This window comes from Sturnira hondurensis, unplaced genomic scaffold, assembly GCF_014824575.4.
Source record: "Sturnira hondurensis isolate 20B ecotype Veracruz unplaced genomic scaffold, ASM1482457v3 Scaffold0006437, whole genome shotgun sequence".
NCBI classification, from domain to species: Eukaryota; Metazoa; Chordata; class Mammalia; order Chiroptera; family Phyllostomidae; genus Sturnira; species Sturnira hondurensis.
The window spans coordinates 2,028,321-2,054,452 of record NW_028079068.1 but is presented as its reverse complement, the minus strand read 5'-3'; the positions used below and the strand labels follow the sequence as shown (position 1 = coordinate 2,054,452).

General features: G+C 38.7%; 1 protein-coding gene and 1 non-coding gene across 9 annotated transcripts in view; one reads left to right on the top strand and one right to left on the bottom strand.

Moving 5' to 3' along the window:
* Window positions 1-26,132, top strand: part of LUC7L2 (LUC7 like 2, pre-mRNA splicing factor) — a 65,639-nt gene that overhangs the window by 21,978 nt on the left and 17,529 nt on the right. For all 8 annotated transcript variants that reach the window (XM_037049088.1, XM_037049095.1, XM_037049090.1 and 5 more), the window contains 3 exons: window positions 11,747-11,845; window positions 17,245-17,355; window positions 20,537-20,680. In XM_037049088.1, the coding sequence (XP_036904983.1) occupies window positions 11,747-11,845; window positions 17,245-17,355; window positions 20,537-20,680 (354 nt within the window). The remainder of the gene's footprint in view (window positions 1-11,746; window positions 11,846-17,244; window positions 17,356-20,536; window positions 20,681-26,132) is intronic.
* On the bottom strand, window positions 12,776-12,881 carry LOC118989258 (U6 spliceosomal RNA). Its single transcript, XR_005066976.1, has one exon. It is a non-coding gene; the product is annotated as a U6 spliceosomal RNA (small nuclear RNA).

Below are 26,132 nucleotides of genomic sequence, written 5' to 3'. Positions count from 1 at the left end.
CGTATGTCTCCAGTCGAGGTTGGTCAGCATCTGTAAGTAAAAGTAGAATTGTATGATGAACTTCATGTACCGATACAACAACTTAGGTAAATGTTTTACACATAGCTACCTCATTTAATTTATAATCGTTTAATGTCCTTTTCATCCTTTTGTTAGGTTTTAGAAACAGATCTTAAACCTTGGACCTATTATTTCGGATGAAATAATATAAAGTAGCAAAGACCAGTTACTCCCAAGCAAATAGAATGAGCTCTGGAAGTCATTGTTGCAGCTTGGTTAATAACATATGTCACTGTACATTTGTTTTTGTGACTCAGTAAGTGCTTATTACCTGAGAACCAAGAATCATCTTCTTAGTAGTCCCTGAGCTCTTCAGATTTTTTTAAGATATGTGTACAGTTTTGTAAACTGCATTTTAACAAGTCTGAAGAGACTAGTGTGTTCTCTGAGGCTATTCATTGAAAAAAGGAAGGGTGGAGTTGTAAATGTGTCATTTGGAGGTCACTGTAGACAGTGACCACAGAGAAGAGCAAACACATGGTAATAAATGAACACTTTAAAAAAATTATTGTACAGGTGATTGACCACAGACATCAAGGAAAATCACAGATTCTCTGTAACCGGAAATGAGAGTTCGACCCTGATGTGCAAGTGGCAAGCCCAAGTGACCTCGTACAGTCCTCTCCAGTTCCTCTCTAGTTTGATGAGTCTTACTCATGAAGGAAACTTTTAAAAGCATTTGGTAGTTTACTTTGACCTGTATAGAATAATACATCTTGAATATATATCATCCCATAGACTCTTTTAGGACTTTAGGATGAAAATTACACACACACACACACACGTATTTGGATAGTATAATTTGTAAATTTTCCAAGTTTAGATAGGTTTTTGTCTTTCTCCTTTATGGTATTTAGTTTAATAATGCTTGTAGGCAGTGGTATTTAAGCATACTGGAATTACCTGTACTTTGCTGTGCATAATGCACACCCACTGTTTTTGTGCACATTATACATGGGACTATTACACCCATAATATGTAATCATCATACATGACAAAATATGGTAAGCAGAGGAAGAAATAGAAAAGGGGGAGCGAGATATGTTAATTTAATGAGGGTTAAATGGAGAAAGTAAAGTAAATTCACAGAAAAAAATAACAAAAAATTGCCCTTCAAAAGTTGATTTAGCCCTGGTAAGGTAGCTCAGTTGTTTAGAGTGTTGTCCTGATATGCCAAGGTTGCAAGTTCGATCCCCAGTCAGAGCACATACCAAAATCAGGCAATGAATGCATAAATAAGTGGAACACCAAGTCGAGGTCTCTCGCTGTCTCTGTCTCTGTCTCTCAAATCCATCAATACAGTTTTCTTCTAGTGATTTTTTTCCCATCTCTCTGGGAGTGATGCTGATTGCTGCCATCCTTTCATTCATTCACTGAGGACCTGTGTGCCGTCTGCTGTACTGGGGATACAGAAATGGACACAGGTTTCTGCTTTAGTGGTGGGAGCATACTTGCTGATGTGGGAGATATGCGATCAAGTGTGAAAAGAAATAATGTGATTTTAGTTATGACAAAAAAGCACGGCTGGGTAATGTATATGGTCTGGGGCAGAGAGCAAGCAGGTGCTTTGGCATGGGGGTTGGAGAACATTTTGATGAAATGATATGTAAAGACATTTAAATGTTAAGAAAAGAAGCCAGTCATCCCTGCATGGGAATGAACTGGTGGTTTCCTATCATGTATATGATAAAAAATCTAAAATCCTCGATCTACCAGTCTACCTCTCCCATGAGTGAATAAATCAGTTTGGTCCTCTCTTTCAACCAGACTGATTTACTCCTTGTTGTTTCACTACTTCCCTTTCCAGCGTGCTTCGCATTTTTTCCTACCCTTTTACCTCTGCCCCCTTTCTCCTCTACAGATTTAAATTCTGCCTGGCTTACTACACATAATTGCTGAGCTTATAGCAGTTTAGCCTCTGAATCTCAGTGTGGCACCTGTTCTTCATACTAGTGAATAGGCACTTGTTACTTTACCTTGTTTATGCATTCCCCCACCACACACGCATACTCTCTCTCCCCCCTTCTCTCTCCCCCCTCCCCATCTCCTCTCCCCCTGCCCCTTAGTTAATCATCACTTAGTGGGGCGAGGCCTTTTATTGTAATTTTGTGTAGATATCTTTGCTTATCTAGGGTTTGAAATGAATAACAAAAGTGTTTCCTGCCATATTCTTTTTTTTTTTCTATTTTGTTAGTTTATTTTGTTCACTAGATTCTACATAAAAGGGAAATCATACGGTACTTCTCTTTTTCTCACTGGCTTATTTCACTTAGTATAATAATCTCCAGGTACATCCATTCTGTCACAAAAGGTAAGATTTCCTTCTTTTTTTATGGCCGAATAGTATAAATGTACCACAGTGTTTCTGTCCATATGTCTATTGATGGACACTTGGGCTGCTTCCAGATCTTGGCTATTGTAAATAACACTGCAATGAACATAGGGGTGTGTATATTCTTTCAAATTAGTGTTTTCTGATTTCTTGAGGTATATTCCAGGAACTGGAATCACTAGATCAAAAGGCACATCCATTTTTAGTTTTTGAGGAAACTCCATATTGTTTTCCACAGGAGCTGCACAAGTCTGCATTCCACCAATAGTGCACAGGTTTCCTGCTATATTTAAAATATATGTATATATATTTTAATGGAAGTTTCTTTTTCTTTAAGATTTTATTTATTTTTAGAGAGAGGGGAAGGAAGGAGAAAGAGGGAGAGAAACATCAAGGTTTGGTGTTTTACTGGGGCCCTGGCCCGCAACCCAGGTGTGTGCCCTGATTGGGAATGGAACTGGTGATCCTTTGGTTTGCAGGCCAGCGCTCAGGCCACTGAGCCACACCAGCCAGGGCAAGATTTATTTACTTCTTGAGAGGGGAAGAGAGAGGAGGAGGGAGAGAAACTTCAGTGTATGAGAGATGTATCAGTTGGTTGCCTCTTATGTGCCCCCAACTGGGGACCCCGCCCACCACCCAGGCTTGTGCCCTGACTGAGAATTAAACCAGCAGCCTTTTTTTCAGTTTGCAAGTTGGCACTCAATCCACTGAGCCACAACAGTCAGGGCTGTATTTAAAAAGTACTAATAAAGTGTAGAACGACTTTATTTTTCTTTATCCACCCAGGGGAAAATGGAGATGGGGTTGGACCATACCCTTGGAAATGGGGAGTTAAAAATTGGGGGAGTGGTAGAAAAGCAGGAATTATTTTATGCATGCATAGTCTGCCCAGTCTTCTTCACCCATCATTTAATTTTTATTTTATTTTATATAGATAATAGTGGCGTGACTGAAATTTATACCCAGGTTTTGTTATTTCAAGGCTTTTTTCATACTGTAGTAAGCTTTCTCTCGTACTAGGTTTTGAAGCAGGCATTGAATCTGGATAAAAGAGAGATTTTATAAATACGAGGAAGGAAGAAAGTAAAAGTTCAAGAAATGAATATCAGAGTGTAGAAATGATTTGTGACTTAGAGCATTGGCATTGGAATGGTTTATGGATGCGTTTAGGTGCTGGGCCAGGAGTTTGTATTTCCTGTCCTCTCTTTAATGCTGTCGTGGGTTTCGCACCTTTCCACCCGCTGGTGTGTACTCCTTTTAGTACTTCACCAGTACTGCTGTCTGTTTTTAGATTTCTTGCTCTTTATGCTCTACCTAGATTATTAATTATCATCTTTTGATATCTTTCACCTTTCTCTTTTACTTGAGGCTCTTAAAATAATGAAAGAAAATATTATACAAAGACAAATGGGAAGAATTGTTATTTTAAAAACTAGGGAGTATAAATAAATAAGTGGAAGAATTAAAGCCAGGTTAGATGAAAATAGAAATATTGCTCTGATGAAGGTGGTTTAAAAAATGTTAAATAAAATTACCAAGGAGCATGGGGATCTTTTAAAAATCTTAAGAATGATGAAAGTTATTATTTACATTATTTTTTAAAATATATTTATTTCTAGAGAGAGGGGAAGGGAAGGAGAAAGAAAGGAAGAGAAACATCGATGTGTGGTTGCCTCTCACACACCCCCTATTGGGGGTACAACTTGAGTCACAACCCAGGCATGTGCCCTGACTGGGAATCAGACTAGCAACCCTGTGGTTCACAGGCTGGTGCTCAGTCCACTGAGCCACACACACAAGCCGACCTTATTATGTACATTATTAAGAAATTTCATAGAAATTTATAGAAATTTCATTCTTTACCTTCTCCCACATTACCGTATCTTGCCATGTGTAATGTGCACTTTTTTGCTCAAATTTTTGAGAGAAAAAAAAGGATATGCATTATACACGGATTACTACTAACTCCCATTATACATGGGAATTAGCACTAAAGTGTGGGTGTTCATTTTGCATAGGAGCACATTATACACGGCAAAATCTGGTAAAATTTTGGGGGGTGGTGCCCTGTGATCTTTCAGGTGATGGTGTTTTTTAGAAATAGTCTTCCATATCACCTTTATCAATTAATAAATTGAGCCATGGAGGTCAGAGTCCACAGCTACTGTGATTTGTTAATGAGCGTCTCCTAGAAAAATACTTGAGTTATAACTCCAAAGAGGAATATATAAAATCAAATTCAACATGTTCAAAACAAAACATTTTACTTCACAGGCCAACTCTCCCATTTGATTTCATCAGTTCTCTTGGTGGCATTGTTGTTTGCTCATGCCTTGATAAAGACACTAGACCTTTTCTTCCACACTTAATTCTATTTCATTAAAACCTGTTGAGTGAGAGTTACTGCAAGAGTTGAGCTGTGTGAGAGACTGGGTACAAGTTTTTCTCTGCTTTCCCTAGTGTGGGGTCTTGTGACTTCTCTAGACTCAATTTCCGTATTTGTACAAAGGTGCTGGTGGAATTCATGATTTTAGAGGTTCTTCCCATCCCTAAAATGCTTTTAGCATTCTGTTTTACCTCCATCACCTTCTTTCTCTTTTCTATCTGACCGTATGGTTTTATTTCTGGTTTGTTATAATAAGTTCTCCTGCCCTTGCTCTCTTTCTTCTTGTCAGTCTATCCAGTAGTATGCTGTTAATGCTTCTAAAACACAGATTTTATCATGATAAAATTTATGTCATTTTTGTCAAAGTAGGCAAGCATTCTGCACATGTTGACTCACATTCCAAGACTTCCACAGTCTAGTCAGAGTCTGGAATGTGACCCTTTACTGCAGTCCTGAAGTGCCTGAGAGGAGATGTTCAGAGAGATTAGTGCTTCTGTGTTAAACTGATAATGAGAAGTAAAGGTTCTTTGTCCTCTGACTGACTTCATTTAGCATAATACTCCAAATGGCAGTATTTCATCATATTTTATAACTGAGGAGTACAGTATTTCATTGTGTTTATGTACCTCATCTTTTTTTAAGATACGTATTTATTTTTATTGTGCAAGTATAGTTGTCCCCATTTTCTCCCCATTCTCCCCCACCCTCTCTATCCCACCTATATTTATTCAATCTTTTTTATTCAGTCATCCTTGAAGGGTACTTAGGTTGTTTCCATGACTTGGCCACCGTGAATAATGCTGCAGTAGTGAACATAGGGATACATATATATTTATACACAAGTGTTTTGAAATTTTTCAAGCAGGTGCCCAGAAAAGGTATTGCTGAGTCATATGGTAGTTCTACTCTTCATTTTTTGAGGTATCTCCGTACTGTTTTTTATAGTGGCTGTGCCAGTCTGCATTCCCACCAGCAGTGGATGAGGGTTCCGTTATTTTTCACATCCTCTCCAACACTTATTTCTTGTCTTAATAATAGCCATTCTAACAGGTATTAGGTAGTGTCTCAGTGTGGTTTGGGTTTGCATTTCCCCTATAATTAGTTATGTTGAGCATCTTTTCTTATATCTGTTGACCATTTCTGTGTTTTTGGAAAAATTATTGAGGCCCTCTGCCCATTTTTTTTATCAGGATGTTTGTTTATTGTTGTTGAGTTGTATGAGTTCTTTATATATTTTGGATATTAGCTTCCTGTCGGATGTATTGTTTCCAAGTGTCTTCTCTCATTTGGTTGGTTGCCTTTTTATTTTGTTGACAGTTTCTTTTTCTGTGTACAGGCTTTTTAGTTTGATGTAGTCCCATGCATTTACTTCTTATTTTTTTGAAGTGAAATAAGTCAGATGAGAAGGATAAAAGCAACAAATGAACAAACAAAGAAACCCTGGTAGATAAAGACAACAGAATGATGGTTGCCAGAGGGAAGGGTGTAGGGGGCACGGGGAGCGCAAAGGGGGTCAAATACAAGGCGACGGAAGGAGACTAGACTTCGGGTGGTGAGCACACAATAGAGTGTCCAGGTGTCGTATTATAAAGTTGTACCCCCAAAATGTATATGTTAGTAATGTGTTACCTTAATTTAATATTTAAAAGATTAGAGGTAAAGGGAGGTCTTCTGAGTCAGTCCGCTCCCAGTCTGTTAGGCAATATAGTCTTCAAGTATAAGAGGATAAAGCATAAACCACGAGTATTTCCCACTAACATAGCCCCTTTCCAGGCCTAAACTTTTTGTTTTACTCTTGTGTGCAGTTGCAGGTGTGTGTTGTGTGTTGAAACAAATGGCATTACATTGTTTGAACTTTTTTATTTATCTTAGAGAAGTTTCTGTATTGTTGGTCTATTTTTTACATCCCTGCAGAATATTTCATAATATGGCTGTTTTCTGAATTGTTTATCCAGTGACTATTAATATGTCATCTTTTTGTGTGTGTTTTTGTTATACAGTGTGGGAATGAAATCCTTGTGTGTACATTTGTAACTGGTAATTAGGTTTAATGTCTTTTTTTAATTGGTAATATAAATTCCTTGACATAAGAATTATATTCTCATATTGTTTTATAATTCCCTTTAGGATTTAGCTTATAGAACTGAGCAAATGTAGTAACATAAAACAGGAATATTTGCACGTTGTTGGAGCTGTTAGTGGGTCTAGTTTCTACCACTGGTGTGTTTGTTGACATTACTGCCATTAGTTTACACCTGGCAGTACACTCAGACATGCAAGTCAGCCTTTTGATTCGCTCTGCTGAAATATTACTTGTTGATTTTCATGTATAATTTTCACATGCCTCTGTTCCTGTTACTTCAGTATTTTCCTCCAAAATCAAATGGCTTTATTGCCTTTCTGATTGTAAGAATAATACATGCTCAGTGCATTTAATTTAACCAATATCAAAAAGTTTATACAAAGAAACATCACAGCAATGTCTGTGTCTGAATTTACAAAAATGGCATTTTTCCCTGCTCAGGTGGCTCAGTTGGTTGGAGTACTGTCCTGTACACCAAAGGCCTACAGGTTTGATTCCCCATCAGGGCACATATCTAAGTTGCGGGTTCAATCCCCATTTGGGGCACGTACTAGAGGCAGCCGATTTATGTGTCTCTCTCACATCTCTATCTCTATTTCTCTCTCCCCCCCTCCCCCCCACCTCCCACTCTCTCACCCCTCTTTCCTCCCTCCCTGTGTCTCCCTCCATTTCCCTCTCTCTAAAATCAATGAACATACTCTGGTGAGGAATTTTTAAAGGCATTTTTATTATGTCTGTCTTTGCCATTTTTTCTCCACTTAGTATCAACAACATTTTTCTAATGGCTCTGTAATGTGTCATATGGCTGGTTTATTTATTTATTTATTTTTAGTTTTTATTTATTTATTTTTAGAGAGAGGGGAAGGGAAGGAGAAAGAGGGAGGTAAACATTAATGTGTGGTTGCTTCTCATGTGTCCCCTACTGGGGACCTGGCCTGCAACCCTGACTGGGAGTCAAACCGGTGACTCTTTGGTTCTCAGGCCTGTGCGCAATCCACTGAGCCACACCAGCCAGGACTTCCTTCATATGGCTGTTTTACAGTTCATTTAGTCAAACCCCTGTTGCTAGCTTCTTAAAATGTTTAAGAATTCAGTACAGGCTGAATTTATCCAATTAAAAACAGTCATCTTGGTTTGCAAACAGTTCAGTCCTCGACCAAGTTCACCAAAAAAAATGTCTTGGTTGTTGAACAAAACTTCTGAACTCAACCCGACAAGCCTTTCATGCTCATACCTGTATATCTTAAGGGAAGAAAGAGATTCAGTTTCTCAAAACAGCCTCTGGAACAAAGTAGTTTGAGAACCGAGGTTCCACTATAAGCATTTTTTCCCATTTACAGCCTAAAAATTTGAATGTCTATTAATTAAAATATCAATAACAAACTTACAGAAAACCTTAATTGTAAATTTGTTAAATTTAAAAATACAAAACTTTTCATGTGGCTTTTGTCACGGTCATTTTAAGTGAAAATAACTAAACATTTTGTTTGATTAGTTTGAAGCTCACTCATTTCAAAAGAGAAGCTGCAGCAGCAAAATCTGTGCACTTAGTGTTCACAGCGCTGCTACACACGAGGAGGTCAGTTGGCTTTTCAGAAGATGACTGTGGTCTCAGAGACCGTTAACATAGGTGTATTCTCCCCTTACTCACTGGTATGATGAATGGTAGGTAGTTGTTGGGTTTTATCTTGACTTGCTTGTTTTTTATTGTGAATACTCCTGTGTGTGCCACACTGGCACAGTAGATGCTTAGTCACCTTGGAATGGGCAGGGTAAGGTAAGTATCAGTTAGGCCCTTCTTCTAGGGCTTTGGCCCCAAAACCTATGGTAAGCCAGGCTAGACTGTAAAGTTACAGGTGCTCATGGCCCAGAATAGTGAAAAGTCCAAGTAGTCTACTTCCTGGAGGAAAGGAACGCTTAGGAAAAAGGAGAGGAGTAACTGGAAACACTGAAGATGAAAAGTAATCCACTTGTCTGATGGTGCATCCTGACTACCCTTGCTTGTTAAGCTCGGGGCCAAATGTTCATCTCTGCCCTCTTTTCCCAGATTGGTTCATTCAACAAATACTAAATATTCCTATATAATAGGCACAGGTATATAGTAAATAAAACAAGAATATTCTTGTCCTTGTGGAGCTCGCATTCTAGTGAGCTAATAATCTCTCCCCTTCTATATAAATCTTTACTCTCCCGAGGCTGTATACTCTCCTTTTAACTCTACTCCTCCCACCTAAACTTTACCCGTACTACAGCGTTGTAATTTTTTGTCTTTTTGGTGTTCGTTTTGTTCTTGACCAGCATAGTTGCTTTTCTTCCTTTGGTTGACTTTGTGATGTAACTTTAAAGAAAGTATGGGTAGAAACCTAGAGTTCCTGCCAAAGGGTAGTATGAGTAGGCAGTAGATTTTTAGATTATACCCAATGAAGCAAGATATATATGTTACTTTGAAGCTTTTGATGAGAACAGATTAGAAATACAGTTAGAGAATAAAGATAAGGGAGGTCTGTGTGCAGGGCTCTTTCAGACCTTGAAGGGGTGGTGGTTGTCTAAAAGTCTGAAACGATAAGTTAGCAGGGAAATAATTGTAGTTAGCATGATACAGTCGAAGAAGTATTTGTTAGATTAGAAATCAGTCCGCCAGATTTTCTTTTTTTTTCTTTTTCTTTATTTTTAGATTTTATTTATTTATCTTAGAAGGGAAGGGAAGGAGAGAGAGAGAGAGAGAGAGAGGGAGAGAGAGAAAGAAATATCAGTGTATGGTTGCCTCTCGTGCGTTCCCTGCCAGGAACCGGGAACTGGCCTGCAACCCAGGCATGTGCCCTTGACCGGGAATCGAACTGCGATTGTGTGGTTTGCAGGCCCGAGCTCATTCCACTGAGCTACACCAGCCAGGGCCAGATTTTCTAATTAATAAATGCACAGTAAATTCAAAAGCCCTGGGAACCTTTTATAAATCAGTCTTTGGAGATGGTGGGGCTTGGGCCTTTTTTTAAAAAGCTTTCATCAGTAGTAACTTAAAAGGTCCCTGGATCCAGGTTGAAAATTGCTGCACTGGATCAAAGGTATTTCGAACTGTGACATCTTAACCTTTTATCAAATAAGCGTCACCTCCCGTGAACAACTACAGCTGTGGAAATGCTACATACAAATGCTCAGGGAGTTGTTGGAGTGATTAATAATGTTAGGATATAAATTAAGAAACCAATTGGTTGTTGTAGCAAAGACATTAACAATGGTCTTTTGCAATTAACGTTTTTCATTCTAATTTTCCTGCGTTTTTCAAAGAATATTAAAATTTTCTCTTATAACCTTTTCTCAATAAATGTTGCTTAATAAGAAGCTTTGATTTTCCACACGTCTGTAGAAAGTTTCAGTTTCTATTCCTTGTTACTGGAAAACTCCTTGATTTGTTAACCCACAGACTGATGAATGATAAGCCATGGGGCCCGGAAAAACCCCTCATGCTCAGCAATACAGCGATACTTTAGAGCCGTTACTATGATGAGGACTCCTTTAATGGTGGTGAATATTCCTTATAATTTCCCAAAGGATAATTTTGAGGACACTGTTTACTTACGTTTTCCCTTTTGTTCCTTGATTTAATCAAGAACTGAGATAATACCATTTTACAGAGACAATTTTATTTATTATGTAGTCATGAAACCAAAGAGTTGGAAGAATAAAAGCTACCTGATGGTTGAATTCTTTCCTCAGTATTCTAGAAAAATGGTTTTTTAAGTTGCGTTTGAATCTCTCATTTATCTCGTAATTCAGTAACTCCTGAGGAAGCTTATTCCATCTCCAGAAAGCTCTGGTCATTCATTAGAAAGTATTTTCTTATATTGAGGGAGTTAAAATCTGACTCCCTGGGCCATATAATCAACTCTATTGCATACTGAAAAGTTCTTCACATTTTGATTCTTCTCCAGCTAATTTCTCTTTTCTAGCTTTTCTGTATAGCTTGGTTTTGAGACAGTTTGATTTATTTCTATCCCTTTTGAAATGTGTTCGCACACAGAATGCATCTTTCGGACGAGGAGTGGTTTGCTTTTACAACCATCCTTTCAGTAAGATTTGTCACTTTGCTCATACCATTTCTTCAAGTTAATTGACCTCAGTCATGCTGCACTGTAAGCCTTACTCTTTTTTTTTAAAGATTTGATCCATCCATTTTTGAGAGAGGGGAAAGCAAAGAGAGGGAGAAGAACGTCAATGTATGGTTGTCTCTTGTGTGGCCCCCATTGGGGACCTGGACCCCAACCCAGGCATGTGCCCTGACTGGGAATCAAACCGCGATCGTGTGGTTCCCAGGCCCGCGCTCAATCCCGCGCTCAATCCACTGAGCTACACCAGCCAGGGCTGTAAGATTTATTCTTGATGAGGAAATCTTTTGTCTAACTTTTTGCTCATACTTATTTATAAATTTGTCCTTGTAAATATAATTAGAGGACTTAGTATTTCTTTTAAATTTTTTCTCGTCTGTCAGTCTTTGGTAATCTTAAATTCAGTGAATTCACTATCCTTTTTAATGTGAGATAGTGTACAGAATTGGTGATCATATCCTTTGTTATACACGTGTCCATGTTGTTGCTAAGAGCTTTCTTCCCCAGCTTGGTCAGATTGTCACGGGCTTTTCCTTGTCTGTCTGTTCTTAAGTACAAAAATGGTCACTGTGCCCGTCTCTTGGTGGGTAGAATTGACACCTTTTGATCTGACACCAAATTTTAATACTTATCTGTGGAATTTTGTAATTTGAAAGTCCATAAACAAAGAAGCATCTGCATGACTTAATATATATTCTGGAGAGTACTGTGGTTATCAATGAATGTTTGAAAAATGTGATTTCTGTTTAAATAAGATGTACCCTTTCTATTTTCCCTCTTAGAGAATGGATCTTGGAGAATGTCTGAAAGTCCATGACCTGGCTTTACGAGCGGATTATGAAATTGCATCCAAAGAACAAGATTTTTTCTTTGAACTTGATGTATGTGATTTTGCTTTAATGGGTAAACAGTAAAACATTTTGAATATGGATTAATTTTTCATAATAGGAAAAGGCTGTTAGCAAAATATTTTTATGGTTTTATGAAGGCCAGTACTAAGTTAAGAAACATCATGAACTTCCTGACTAACAACATTTTTAAAGCACTTCTTTATTTACTTTTAGAGAGAGAGGGAGGGAGGGAAAAAGACAGAAGTATCAATGCATGAGAGAGACATCAGTTGGCTGCCTCTCACACGCCGCAGTGGGGACATGGTCTGCGTGCCAGGCGCGCGCCCTGGCTGGGAACTGAACTGTCCGCCTTTCGATTCACAGACTGGTGCTCAGTCTCCTGAGCCACATCAGCCAGGGCCTAACATTTTTAGAAAGTACAAAGTGAAACTGGGTATTTTAAGAAAATATGTAAAAGTAACTCAATTTATATATTTGTAGTCTTTTGAAAGTGAAGCATATTCTTCCCAGTAAAGTAGTGATGATTAAGGAATTATCAATTCAAGTAAATATAAACAAGTGATTTCTAGTGTATGTAAGGCTTTTTAATAATCTACTAAATTTTCACATTTATATTTTTATATCTGTAAATATATACATACAGAGAGGATATTAAGGACAATGTTTTTATGTAAAACTAACAGAAGAAATATTAGGGGAGATACCATTTAGGTCTCTGAGGGGCTCAAAATCTATATATATTGGGTTTTTAAAAAGATCTTTTTTGCCCTGGCTGGTGTAGCTCAGTGGATTGAGCGCGGGCCTGCGAACCAGAGGATCGAGGTTCAATTCCCAGTCCTGGCACATGCCTGGGTTGCAGGCCAGTTCCCAGCAGGGGATGCACATTGATGTTTCTCTCCCTCTCGCTTTCCCTTCCCTTCTGAAGATAAATAAGTTTAAAAAAATCTCTTTCTTTTTTTAAAATATACGGAATGCTTCACGAATCTGCATGTCATTCCCGTGCAGGGCCATGCTAATCTTTTCGGTGTTGTTCCAGTTTTAGTGTAAGTGCTGCCAAAGGGAGCACAACCATTGTTTTTTCCCCCTGCAAACATGAGAGTTGTATTAAAAAATAGAGAATGTTTTTTGTATACACAAAAAATGTTAGCAATCAGCATTACATAAAATATACTGGTGGGCATAAATCTTAGGACATTTTTCATCAATGAGGTAATAGTGTTTTATCTGGTTTGAGAGATAAAGCAGTAAGTAGGCCTCCCCATCAACTCTGAATTTCCAAGAATTTCTGTTAATGGGAATGAAAATTGTCTATGGAAACATAATACAGACTTCTGGGCAAGATGGAGGTATAGGTAGATGCACTTTATCTCCTCACACAACTAAAAAAAAAGGACAAAAAAATTAACAACAACAATCAGGACGGCCAGGAAATCTAACTGAATGGAAGTTCGACAACCAGGGAGTTCAAGAAGAAACATTCATTCAGACTGGTAGGAAGGGTAGAGACGGGCAGCTGGAGCAGTGGCTGGCAGACCAGCAAGTCCCACACTTTGCGTGCAGATAAACCAGGAGGAACAACTGGGGAGTGAAACAGACTACACAACCCAGGGTTCCAACACAGGGAAATAAAGCCTCAAGCCTCTGGCTGTAAAACCCTGTGGGGGCTGCAGTGGTGGGAGCAACTCCCAGTCTTACAGGAGAGTCCATTGAGAGACCCACAGGGTCCTAGAACATACACAAACCCACCCGCCTGGAAATCAGCACCAGAAGGGCCCAATTTGCTTGAGGGTAGTGGGAGTAGTGACAAATCCGGTTGAGGCTGGAGCAAGCAGTATTGTTCCCTCTTGGAGCCCTGCCCCGCATACAGTGCCACACTGCAGCTGTGTGGGTTGCCCAGCCTTGGCAAATATCTAAGGCTCCACCCCTTACTATTTAACAAGTGCACTGGGACAAAAAATGGCCTAAATGAAAGAACAGATTACAGCTTCAGAAGAAATACAACTAAGCAATGAAGAGATAGCCAACCTATCAGGTACAGAGTTGAAAATACTGGTAATCACGATGCTTACAGATATGGTTGAGTATGATCACAAAATGGAGGGTGAAGTAAAGGCTATGAAAAGTGACATAAAGGAAAATGTACAGGGAACCAATAGTGATGGGAAGGAAACAAGAACTCAAATCAATGGTTTGGAGCAGAAGGAAGAAATAAACATTTAATTAGAAGAGAATGAACAAACAAGAATTTGAAAAAATGAGGGGAGGTTTAGGAAACTCCAGGACAACTTTAAACATTCAAACATCCGAATCATAGGGGTGCCAGGAGAAGAGGAAGAGCCGGAAATTGAAAACTTACTTGAACAAGGAATAAAGAAGAACTTCCTCAATCTGGCAAAGTAAATAGACTTCCAGGAAATCTAGGAAGCCTAGAGTTCCAAAACAGTTTAGACCCAGGGAGGAACACACCAAGGCACATCATAATTACATTACCCACGANTGAAAAAATGAGGGGAGGTTTAGGAAACTCCAGGACAACTTTAAACATTCAAACATCCGAATCATAGGGGTGCCAGGAGAAGAGGAAGAGCCGGAAATTGAAAACTTACTTGAACAAGGAATAAAGAAGAACTTCCTCAATCTGGCAAAGTAAATAGACTTCCAGGAAATCTAGGAAGCCTAGAGTTCCAAAACAGTTAGACCCAGGGAGGAACACACCAAGGCACATCATAGTTACATTACCCACGATTAAAGATAAAGAGGGAATCTTAAAAGCAGCAAGAGGAAAGGAGACAGTGACTTCCAAAGGGATTCCCATAAGACTGTCAGCTGGTGTCTCAAAAGGGACCTTACAGGCAGGAAGGGGGTGGAGAGAAGTATTCGGTTGTGAGAGGCAAAGGACCTACATCCAGGATTACTAGGCTTAACACAAAATTCGATGCAGATTCGTTTATCTGCTTGCTCATTCACTTTGAGACAGCCACATGTTACACATGCTTAATTAATGGCATCTATTGCCCACACTGACTAGTATGTTGAAGTTGTCAGTGTTCACTCAGACACACTGCAGTCCACCCTTTTCACCCCTGCCCCAGCTGCCAGGTTACGTGAGTGTCACGAAAACCGCTCTCATACTAACAATGGCTGGACATTGTCAGGACAGATCTCATATGAGATTGTCTATTTCCCATGTGGCCATATAGTGTGTTGTCGAGGTTTCTTTGCAACTTTGGTAGGTGAAATGTGGAATATAACTGTAGTTTTAATTTACGGTTCTCGTATGAGTGAGTTTGAATGTATTTCATATATATTTCCTTTTCAGTGAACTTTTTGGTGTATAGTTACATTTTGGCCATTGGCTAACCTTAGATGTTAATATTTTTCTAGTTGATTTGTACTAACTTTTTACATACTGAAAATTAGTCTCTTCCCTCAGGTAATATTTTACAGTTTTTTTCCTATTTTTCTTTTGGTGGTTATGGGCCTTGCAAAATATTTTTATTGTTGTCTGATTTAATAATCTTCAAAAATCTCTTGGATTAATTCAAAAAAGGCTTTTCCTATTCTGAGGTGATGAATTCTCTTCCATGTTTTTTTTCTGGTTTTTTTTTTTTTTTTTAGATTTATTTCTAGAGAGAGGGGGAGGGAGGGAGAAAGAGAGGGAGAGGTGTGGTTGCCTCTCATGTGGCCCCCACTGGGGTCCTACCCCACAACCCAGGCATGTGCCCTGACTGGGAATTAAACAGACAGTCCTTTGGTTCACAGTCCGTGCTCAGTCCATTGAGCCACAACAGCGAGAGCTTTTCTGGTATTTTTATAGCTTCATTTTGTTCACTTAAATCTTTGCTCAAACTTCAGTTTATTCTGGTCTAAGGAATTGAGGTATTGATCTGGCTTTCTTTTCCAGATAGCTGCTTTTTTGACCCAGTACTATTTATTGATTAGTCCACCTTTGCTCTCTAAGTGATTTGAGATGCCACTTTTCTCTTCCCATGAGGAAATTTTAATAGGTTTCTGTTGTAATTTAAGAATAAAATTTTAAATTAGGAGAGTTAAGTAGCTTTTTTTAATCATCACAGAAAAGACCTGTAGGTGAGCTTCCATACTTTTTACTTTCAAGAAATTCTTAAGTTAACTAACGGTTTTTAGAATTAAATATGTGCTGAGTAAATTTATATTTCTAATTATAATCCTTACATTTTAAATTAGCTGCATTTTTGTATAGTAAGGTGAAACTCCAAATTACTTAATTTGGGATTAAATCTTAAGTTTATTTTTAAATGAACTATTGTTTAACAATAGACAATATATGCCCGACAAATGTATTTTATATAAATATTGAAGTACATTTTTGCAATAAGACACATCTGATAAAATTCTCAAGTTTTCCCGTAACATTTTCATTTTGTATAATTTGAAAAACTGTTACATATCCATGTATTCAGAAATAATTGTTAGCCCTGGCTGGTGTAGCTCAGTGGATTGAGCACAGGCCTGTGAACCAGAGGATCACGGTTCAATTCCCAGTCAGGGCACATTCCTGGGTTGCAGGCCGGTTCCCTGCAGGCCAACTCCCAGCAGGGGATGCACAAAAAGGCAACCATACATTGATGTCTCTCTCCCTCTCTCCTTCCCCTCTAAAGATACATAAATAAATTAAAATCTTTTTTAAAAAACTTAAAAAAACACACAAATAATTGTTAACTTTTTCTTTTTTTTACTTCTTTAGTTTACAAACTTGGGATCTCACTGCATGTAACATTTTGTAACTTTAGAAGTGAATTATGACACTTTAGGACACATTTTCTTGTGTCCTAAAGTGTTCTATTCAAAGCTCTTTTTAATGGCTGAACAGAATTTTTCTTACCTGCATATTGTAAATATTTACAACTTTTTACCAATAAAAATAACACTGTGGAGAATATATTTGAATATTAATTTTTTCATATATTTGATTACATTTTTAAGACATTTAATACCAGTTACTGTATTGCCTTTTTATAAAGGCTGCACTGGTTTGTGCTTCCTTCAGTGAGTATTATTTCCATTTATTCTTTCCCAGTTTAATAGATGATGAATGGTATTTTTGAGTCATAATTGTACCTCCTTATGTTATATTTCTACTTCCTTAGTAGCATTTTTTAAAAATATTTTATTTATCTTTAGAGGGAAAAGGAAGGAGAGAGGGAGAGAAATAATCAACGTATGGTTGCCTCTCACAAGTGCCCTACTGGGAACTGGCCTGCAGCCCAGGCATGTGCCCCGACTGAGAATCAAACCTCGATCCTTTGGTTCACAAGCCCCCTCTCAATCCACTGAGCTACGCCAGCCAGGGCAGCGTTTTTAAAAAGTGTACTTTTTGAGTAAAGGTATTTCTGAAGAAACTTGATTATTTTTTCTGGCGGTAATGATCTTTTAATTAAACTTTGTAGGCTATGGATCACCTGCAGTCATTCATTGCAGACTGCGATCGAAGAACAGAAGTAGCTAAGAAAAGATTAGCAGAAACTCAAGAAGAGATTAGTGCTGAAGTGGCAGCAAAGGTAAGAATGTCAGTCTTTCCAATAATACAAAACATAGATTTCAACCTTTAATTTTTTATTTTTTTTTTAAAGAATTACACAGCAGCTTGCAGAAACATGCAGGGAATTCGATGTGCCCTTCCTCTGGCTTTCCCTTAGGTTGACATACCTTACACAGCTACAGTACACTGTCAAAACCAAGGGATCAATAGTGCTCCCATCCTTGCGTTTTATTCCGATTTCACAAGTTACGCGTGCACTTGGCAGGGGTTTGTGTAGCTCTGTTCAGCTTTATTAGATGTGTGACTGGGTAACTACTACCATAATTACATTGACTGCAGCATCATTACAGGATTTCCTCATGGTAATGACTTCATAGCCACACACCCTCCTCCTTCCCTAGTCCTTGGCTGTTCTCCATCTTTATAATTATTTCACCTAAGATTACATAAATGGAATCATGCAGTAGGCGCCCTTTTCAGATCGGCTATTTATACTCAACACAACTTGAGATTTATACAAGATGTTGTATCAGTAGTTCATTCCTTTTTATTTCTGAAAAGTATTCCGTGATATGGATATGCTGCAGTTTAATCATTCCCATATCGAAGGGAGCATTTGGGTGGTTTGCAGTTTCTTGGCTAATACCAGTAAAGCTGCAGTAGACATCCATGTACAGTTTTTTGTGTCGACATAAGTTCATAAGTTTTCATTTCTGTGGGCTAAATACCTGAGTGCAATTGACAGGTTATATGAAGACCTGTCATTTTTAGTTTGGAAAGCAAGTGCTGAACTTTTTTCTGAAGTGGCTGTACCATTTTACATTCCTACCAGCAGTGTGTTAATATTTCCCTTTCTCCACATTTTTGAGCATGTGATGGTGTCACTTTTATTTTTATTCATTCTGAAAGGTGTGTTGTGGTAACTCGTTTTGGTTTCACTTTGCATCTTCCTAGTGACTGATGACTGTGAACAGCCATCATTGTGCTTGTACACAGTGTGCTTGTACACAAGGAACACTGTACACAGTGTTCTTTCATGTGCTTGTATGCCATCTGTAAATCCTCTTCAGTGAGATGTCTGTATGTCTTTTGCCCGTTTTCCAAATGGAATGTTCATTTTTTAACTGTTGAGTTTTGTCTATTTTATTCACTACTTTAAAAAAATGTTTTGTTGTCAACTTATACATCAAAAGTAAAGAGAAGAGTACAGTGAGTCCCAGTGAATTCAAAGCTGTCAGCTTTCTGTTGTTTCATTATTTAATATAGTTTGGTACATTTTATGAAAATGCAAAATGGAACCAGAGTTACCCAGCTAGCGTTCATATAATAGCATTAACTATTGTGCTTAGGTATGTGTGTACAAAGGAAAATGAATGCCCTTATTTGAGAAAAGGGTTACTTTCAACCAACTTTTTCTGACAAGTTCTCTGAAGACGGGGACCGTAAAGACGGGCGTCCTAAAGTACAAGGTATCTACTGTCTCGTGGTTGACAGGGATCCACGAGTGCTGGCTAGACCCCAAGCGATATTGGTTATCCATCACTACAAAAATGCTGTTTAACAAACTACCTGAAAACTCAGTGACTGAAAACAGTAAGTATTTTTTTAGCTCATGAGTCTACAGTCAATGATGGAGGCTGAACGTGACTGGGCAGTTATTCCGTGGGCTTACTCCCACGTCTTCCAGTCAGCTGGAGGCTGCTCAACTGTGTTCTCACGGAAAGAGCAGAGGTGCAGAAGCAGCAAGCCCAGTGAAATAAATGCTTTTCAGGCCGTCCCTTGTATCCTGCTTGCTGCCATCTTGTTAACCAAAGCTTGCTAGTTATGTGTTCAAGTTCAGATTCAGAATGTGGGGATACTTGGTAAAATAGCCAAGGGCATGGAAACAGGGAAGGATAAAGAGTTTGGGGCATTAATGCAGTCATTCCATGACAGATATTTATAGAAAAGCACCACTTTGTTAAACAGGTGATGACAGGAATTTCTTTGAGTGAATATCTTGGTTTGGAGGAAATTTGAGAAGTAAAGATTATTAGCATACTAGTTTGTTGGGATTGGATATCCATGTCAGATTAGAACCTTCTTGGCTAGTATAATTGGTCACACAGGGTAAATCCTTATTTGTGTCTGAAATAAAGACTCTGTATGTGTCAGGCCATTAAAAGAAAAGAAGTAGATTCCCAGGATTATGGAGGTGCTGAGGAGGAGGAGGAGGAAGCATATCTAATTCCAAGGCAAGAATTAATCTCAGTGGAAAGATACGGACTAAGGGAGAAGAGGTGCCCTGCTGATGCACTAAAAGTCGGTAATGTGCTGCGCAGTGTATGTACAAGGCACATTTTCTCATGCCTCAAGCTTTGCGAGACAGATCCTAATCCCAACTTCTCGGATGAGGAAACAGATTCGGGTGAAGCAGTAATATGGCCAAAATTGCACACCTGGTACTTAGTTTGGCCATAAGCCAGATCTTTCGGGCTCTAAAGCCTTACCTTGGCTTGAAAGAATATTCTCCAGTTTATTTCTTTAACTCATTTGAGCTTCGGCTGTTTGTTTGACATTGGAAGTACAAAGAAAATATGAATAGCTATCTGTAAAGCGGTGTGATGCATATAAAATTGTCCTAAAAAACACAGGTAAAACAAAAGAGTGTGGTTCTCTGCTTCTGTGTTTAAGTGAAGGTGAGATGTGGTGCTTGATCAAGAACAGACAATGCTTTACAGAATAGGCTCAAGTTGGACCTTGATGAATGAATAGATGCTCATTAGGCAGGCAGGAGAGGTAAAGGGAGACATCTCAGGAGGGGGGAACAGTATGTGCAAAAAGTCACAGAGGCAAAAAGCAACATGGCAAGTTTGGGAAACTGTAGATTTTGTTGTTAACTGGGGAAACGGCAAGCCGTGGTTTAGAAAGGTGAAGATTATAGAAGAAAAGGTATTTTAAAATTGGAATACATTGCCAAAGCAGAGGTTGGAAAGTAATAGTTATATGGACATCAGATGTATTTCTGACCTCGCCAAAGTGAAGGCAGGCTGAAAACATCCTAATGGTTCGTGGATTCATTTAGGATATGCTCAGAAAGCATTATTTAGATTTATGTTGCCTTGGGTAACTTAAGGCTCTTCTGAGCATTTCTGAAATAGTTCGAAGTTTGATACTTTCTCTACTTTTTATTCATGATTTACTTTTCTGTTTCTTTCTAGGCAGAACGTGTTCATGAGTTAAATGAAGAAATTGGTAAATTGTTGGCCAAGGTAGAACAACTTGGAGCTGAAGGGAATGTGGAAGAATCCCAGAAAGTAATGGATGAAGTGGAGAAAGCGCGGGCAAAGAAAAGAGAAGCAGAGGTAACAAAATTCCTAATGTTGGAATGCAGAGCCTTAGTATCTGTACTTACAGAACATGTATTTGAGGGGGAATATTGAGAAGTTGTTACTGTTACGAAGAAATTAAATCAATTTAAAGATAAAGATATTTAATTAGTTTATGTCATACTAGTGGGGTCTGTACAAAATTAGTGGTTTTTTAAATTTAGAGCCATTGATATGATGAAATCTATAACTGGTAAATAAAATGAACTAAACTAGCTAGTCACATACAACTGATGCGCATGCACACAGCCACTGCATGTACCTGGTCGCCATGGTACCCTGTCCCCCATTCTCCTCCCAGGCAACCACAGCACCCTCCCATCTCTTCCCACCTTGAGACAGTCTGGTAGCAGTACCTGGACAGCCTGCTCTCATCTTCCTGCAGGCGGAGGTTAAAATCTGACCTCCTGCAGATACGGCTGTGGGTGGTTTGTGATGCTTAGAAAATTGAATACCTACGTAAGGGATTGTATTCTCCACTTTTGCAGTGGTCTTTATTGCTTCTAGCTGCCTTCCAGCTAGGGTTAATTTGTTACTGCAGCCTGAAGGTGGAAGCTTAGGTCGTTGATTTTAGACCGTTTAATGCTGTAAGTTTTCTTCTAAGCACAAATATAGTTGCATCTCACAGATTTTCATGTTGTGTTTTCATTTTACTTCAGTTCAAAATATTGCATATTTGCTAGTACTACTTGTAATTTCTTCTTTGACCCTATAGGTTGTCTAGGAACGTGTTCAGTTTTTAAATACTTGGTGATTTTCCAAAAATTTTTTTGTTGTTACTGATTTTAATTTAATTCTGTTATGGTTAGAAAACGTTATTGTGATTTCTTTTCTCTAAAATATGTCGTCTTCTATATGTCAGAACTTGTTTTGTAGTCCTATATATAGTCTGGTGAATTTTCTTAATATTTACTTTAGAGAGAGAAACATTGATTTGTTGTTCCACATATTTATGCATTCATTGGTTGATTCTTATATGTGTGCTGACCAGGAATCGAACCCATACCTTGGGGTGTCAGAATCATGCCAAACCAACTGATCTACCCAGCCAGGCCTCTGGTGAATGTTTTATCTGTGCTCTAGAAGAATGATGTTCTGCCTTGCTATATGTGGATGATGTTAGTTGAGTCAACACAGTTGATTTGTTCAAGTTTTCTATATCCTATTGATTTTCTGTCTATTTACTCTGTTTACTGAGAGGAGTGTTGAAGTTTCCCAACTATAATTGTGAATTTGTTTATTTATGCTTTCCTTTTTGTCATTTTGTTTCATGTATTTTGAAGCTGATATTAGGTTAATGTATATTTAGGACTGTTATGTCTTTTTGAGTCATTGAGTCCTTTATATTTTTGAGATGTTCTTTCATATCCCTGGTAATATCCCTTGTTCTGAAATCTTCATTGCCCTGTACTAATAAAGGCTCTCGAGCTTTCTCAGTTAAAGTTGTACACTATAAACCCTAGAGAAACTCCTAGGGGAAAGAAGAGGTGTAACTCATAGCAGAAATAAAATAGAATCTTAAAAAATACTTAATCAAAAGAAGGCAGGAGAAAGGCACAAGCAATAGCGATACAGAAAATAAATACAAGGATGGTGAATTTAAACCCAGTGAACAAATAATTACATTAAATGTAAATGGTCTAAACATTACACTGAAAAGGCAGAGATTGTGAGACAATTTTTTTTAAAAGCAGGTTTAGTTATATGCTACCTACAAGAAATACACTTTAAATTTAAAGACACAGATTAAAGGTAATAGGATGGAGAAAGGTACACCAGGTAGCCATTCTTGATCATTTTAATGTCTTAATATTTAAGGTTTTTTAAATGTAATTTATCGATCCAGACATGAAACATCATGAGTTTTAAAATGCAGAGTATTTTATAGCTAGTTTATTTCCCCAAAAGACTCCCAGGTAATGAAGCCAGCAAGCATTGTTACTTTGCTTCACATGCACATGCTTAACTACTGGGATGCTTTCAGAGAAATTTTCTGTTAGGCACTTCATTGTTGTGCAAATGTCACAGAGTGCACCGAAACAAACCTAGGTGACAGACACACCACGCTCTGTGGTATAGCCTGTTGCTCTGTAAAGAAGGAAAAATAGTTTCTCCTCTACCCTACTGGGTTCTGGGCTGAGACATCCCTGTAATAAAAGACAGATCAACAGAGAAAAACAAACAAAAGTTTAGTAGTATGTCTACTTTCTGTATACCAAGGAGAGACCCAGGAAAACTGAATAACTCGAATGGCTGACACTGCTGCCTTAAGTACCATCTTCAGCTGAAAACAAACGGGGATGTTGGGGTTAGGGGAGGTTTCCCGGAAGAGCGCGGTGAGACCAGGGTAAGGCTGTCATGCAGATCGAAATCCTCTTCTGCATTGAGTTCTAGATAAAAGATCAGTAAAGTTATTTCCTTTCTCCTGGTGTCTCCTGGTGTTATACCCTTGTAAGTGGAGATTTCCCTTACAAGTGGGTCTTTTACAAAGGATAACTTCTACTTTGTTTTTAGAACTTCTCCCATGTCTGCACTTTCGTAAAGTTAGCCAACCTAAAATAATCCTTATGCCAAATACTCATATGTTGGGGTGACAGATTCTATTCCCCTATATCTCCTAGGCTACAAACCTGTACAGCATGTTACTGTACTGAGTACTGTAAATAGGGGTAAGTATTTGTGTAATGTGGTAGGATGGCTGTAGATATCATCAGGCAGTAGACATTTTTAGTTCCGTTAGAAGCTTATGGGACCACCTCATACATGCAGTCCGTCACTCATCAGAGTGTCTTGGAGTACCTGCATGTTGTGTGCTTTTCATAAAACCTCACAAGTACGCACTTGATGATTTATAGCTGACCTCTGAACAGTGCAGGTGTTCACTAAAAACAGCCCACTGTTGACCGGGAGCCTTACTGGTATGTAAAACAGTGGATGAACACAGATTTTATGTATTATAGGTATTACATCATATATTCTTACAATAAAATAAGTTAGAAAAATGAAAGTACATTTATAGTACTGTACAGTATTTATTGATACTCTAAGTTTATGTCATCTATTTATAAGATGGATCACCTTCAGGGCCTTATGTCAGTACTGTCTTATACAATACAAAACATGTTAAATGTATTAAACATCACATGATAAAATGTATTTAACATACACTAGACTTCAGAAATGAAAAGATAACATGAAAAATTTATAGGTGTAACAATTCACGGTAAAACAGTGAAGTGCAATATGATTGTTTTCTGATAGCCTAGTGCAACAGTTTTCACCCTTTCTTGTCTCATTGCACACACAAGTTACTAAAATTCTGTGGCACAGAATTTTTTGTTCATCTGACCAAACAAATAGGTATAATTTTTATCTATTTACACTGGGTGGCTTGTTGTGTTTGCTGTTGACTTTTTCTTTTTAAATCCTCACCTGAGGATATCTACTGATTTTAGAGAGGATGGTAGAGAGAGAGACATCGATCTGTTGCCTCCTGTTTGATCCCTACCAGGATCAAACCCGCAAGCCAGGTATGTTCTCTGACCAGAGATCGAACCCATAATCTTTGGTGCACAGGACGATGCTCTAGTTGAGCTACCTGGCCAGGGCTGTTGGCATTTTTTTGAATTTGAAAATCTAACAAAAGTCAGCACCCCTGACTAGTCGGGTGTTGCATGTTTTAATAGAAATTCTTGGGGCACACCACTTCAAAACTGCTGACCGAGTGCAATCAGCAGGGCTGCTTCCCAGTAGCCCCGCCTGTGCACCAGGGAGTCGTAAAGTTTTTATGTCATGCAGTGTTCCAGTCATATTCATAGCATAGTATCAGAAACGTCGTTACATTTTTTAAAAATAAATTTTATTGGTTATGCTATTACAGTTGTCCCATTTTCCCCCCTTTATTCCCCTCTGTTCTGCACACCCCCTCCCACCCACATTCCCCCACTGTAGTTCATGTCAGTGGGTCATACATGTAGGTTCTTTGGCTTCTATATTTCCTATACTATTCTTAACTTACCCGTCTATTTTCTGCCTACCATTTATGCTACTTATTCCCTGTACCTTTTCCCCCTCTCTCCCCCTCCCATTTCCCCACTGATAACCCTCCATGTGATCTCCATTTCTGCGATTCTGTCCCTGTTCTTGTTTGCTTAGCTCATTTTTTTTTTTAGGTTTGGTTATTCATAGTTGTGAGTTTGTTGTCATTTTACTGTTTATATTTTTGATCTTCTTTTTCTTAGATAAGTCCCTTAAAAAAACTGCTTAATCTATGATGATAGGCTGATGTGCAGTGTCTCCAGTTATGAGAGAGGCAAACTGTATGGTAATGTAATTCCTTGAAAGCAAGCTTATAAAACAGGAAGGCAGCTAACATGTTTTTATATTTTATATTAAATATCGCTCGCTTTATGCCTGAAGGATAGGCTCTCCACTTCCGTACCAGTCTTGTGCACGATGTTTTACGTGATGACCACTTAGGCTGTGATAATGACCATGACCGACATTGTTACATCCTGTCACATTTGCCATACACTTGCTAGAGTTTTCACATGAAAGCACACACAGCGGAGAAGTTTATTAACTGTAAGCATGAAGATTACTTACTATTCGTTAAGTGGAAGTGGATTATCATGAAGGTCTTCATCCTCACTACATTCACACTGAGTAGGCTAAGGAGGAGGAGCAAGGCGGGGTTGGTCCTGCTTTCTCAGGGGTGCAGGGGCGGAAGAGGTGGAAGGGGAGGCAGAAGAGGCAGGCGCACTCACTGTGGCTGTATGGAAATAAATCCTAATTTCTATCTGGTTTTTCTGCTTTTTCATTTCTCTAAAAATGCTTCTATATGTTATCAGTCCTACTTCGACTGGTTTAAATTCATTGGCGGTGTCGTAGGAGGGTCCGTGTGGTAAAAGAAGTCAATGTGGTCTTGAACAGTCAGAACACTTCTGCCCAACTATCTTACGTCAGTTAGATTTCCGCTGCTGCTTCTACCTCTTCTTCGTCATTGTTTGGTTCTGGTTCGGAGGCGCTCGTCTTTTCATCCCTCTGGTCTGACTGTCACTGATTTAGACTGTCCAGGCTGTTACTGTGGGGACCTGCTCCCTGGGAAAGTACCCTCTGTCCTTTCAGACATTCCTTCTCCATTCGGTGTCGCCAAGCCAAAAACAAAAGTGAAGCTGAGCATTCAGCAGCACAAGCTTTATGCAATGGCCAGAGAATGGGGAAGCGGAGTCCAACTCATAGACCAGCTCTTCATTTTAGAGAAGTCTGGGGGAGATTACTGTGGCGGGTGGAGGCATATGCATTAGTTTCCAAGGAATGGGCTAGTCTCTTCCCAGAACTGGGGCACCATCCCTTTTCTTCTTTTACATGGCCCCAGTGGTGTGCCAGCTAGCATGCTAATATAGTATAATCAGGGTGTAATGAACGA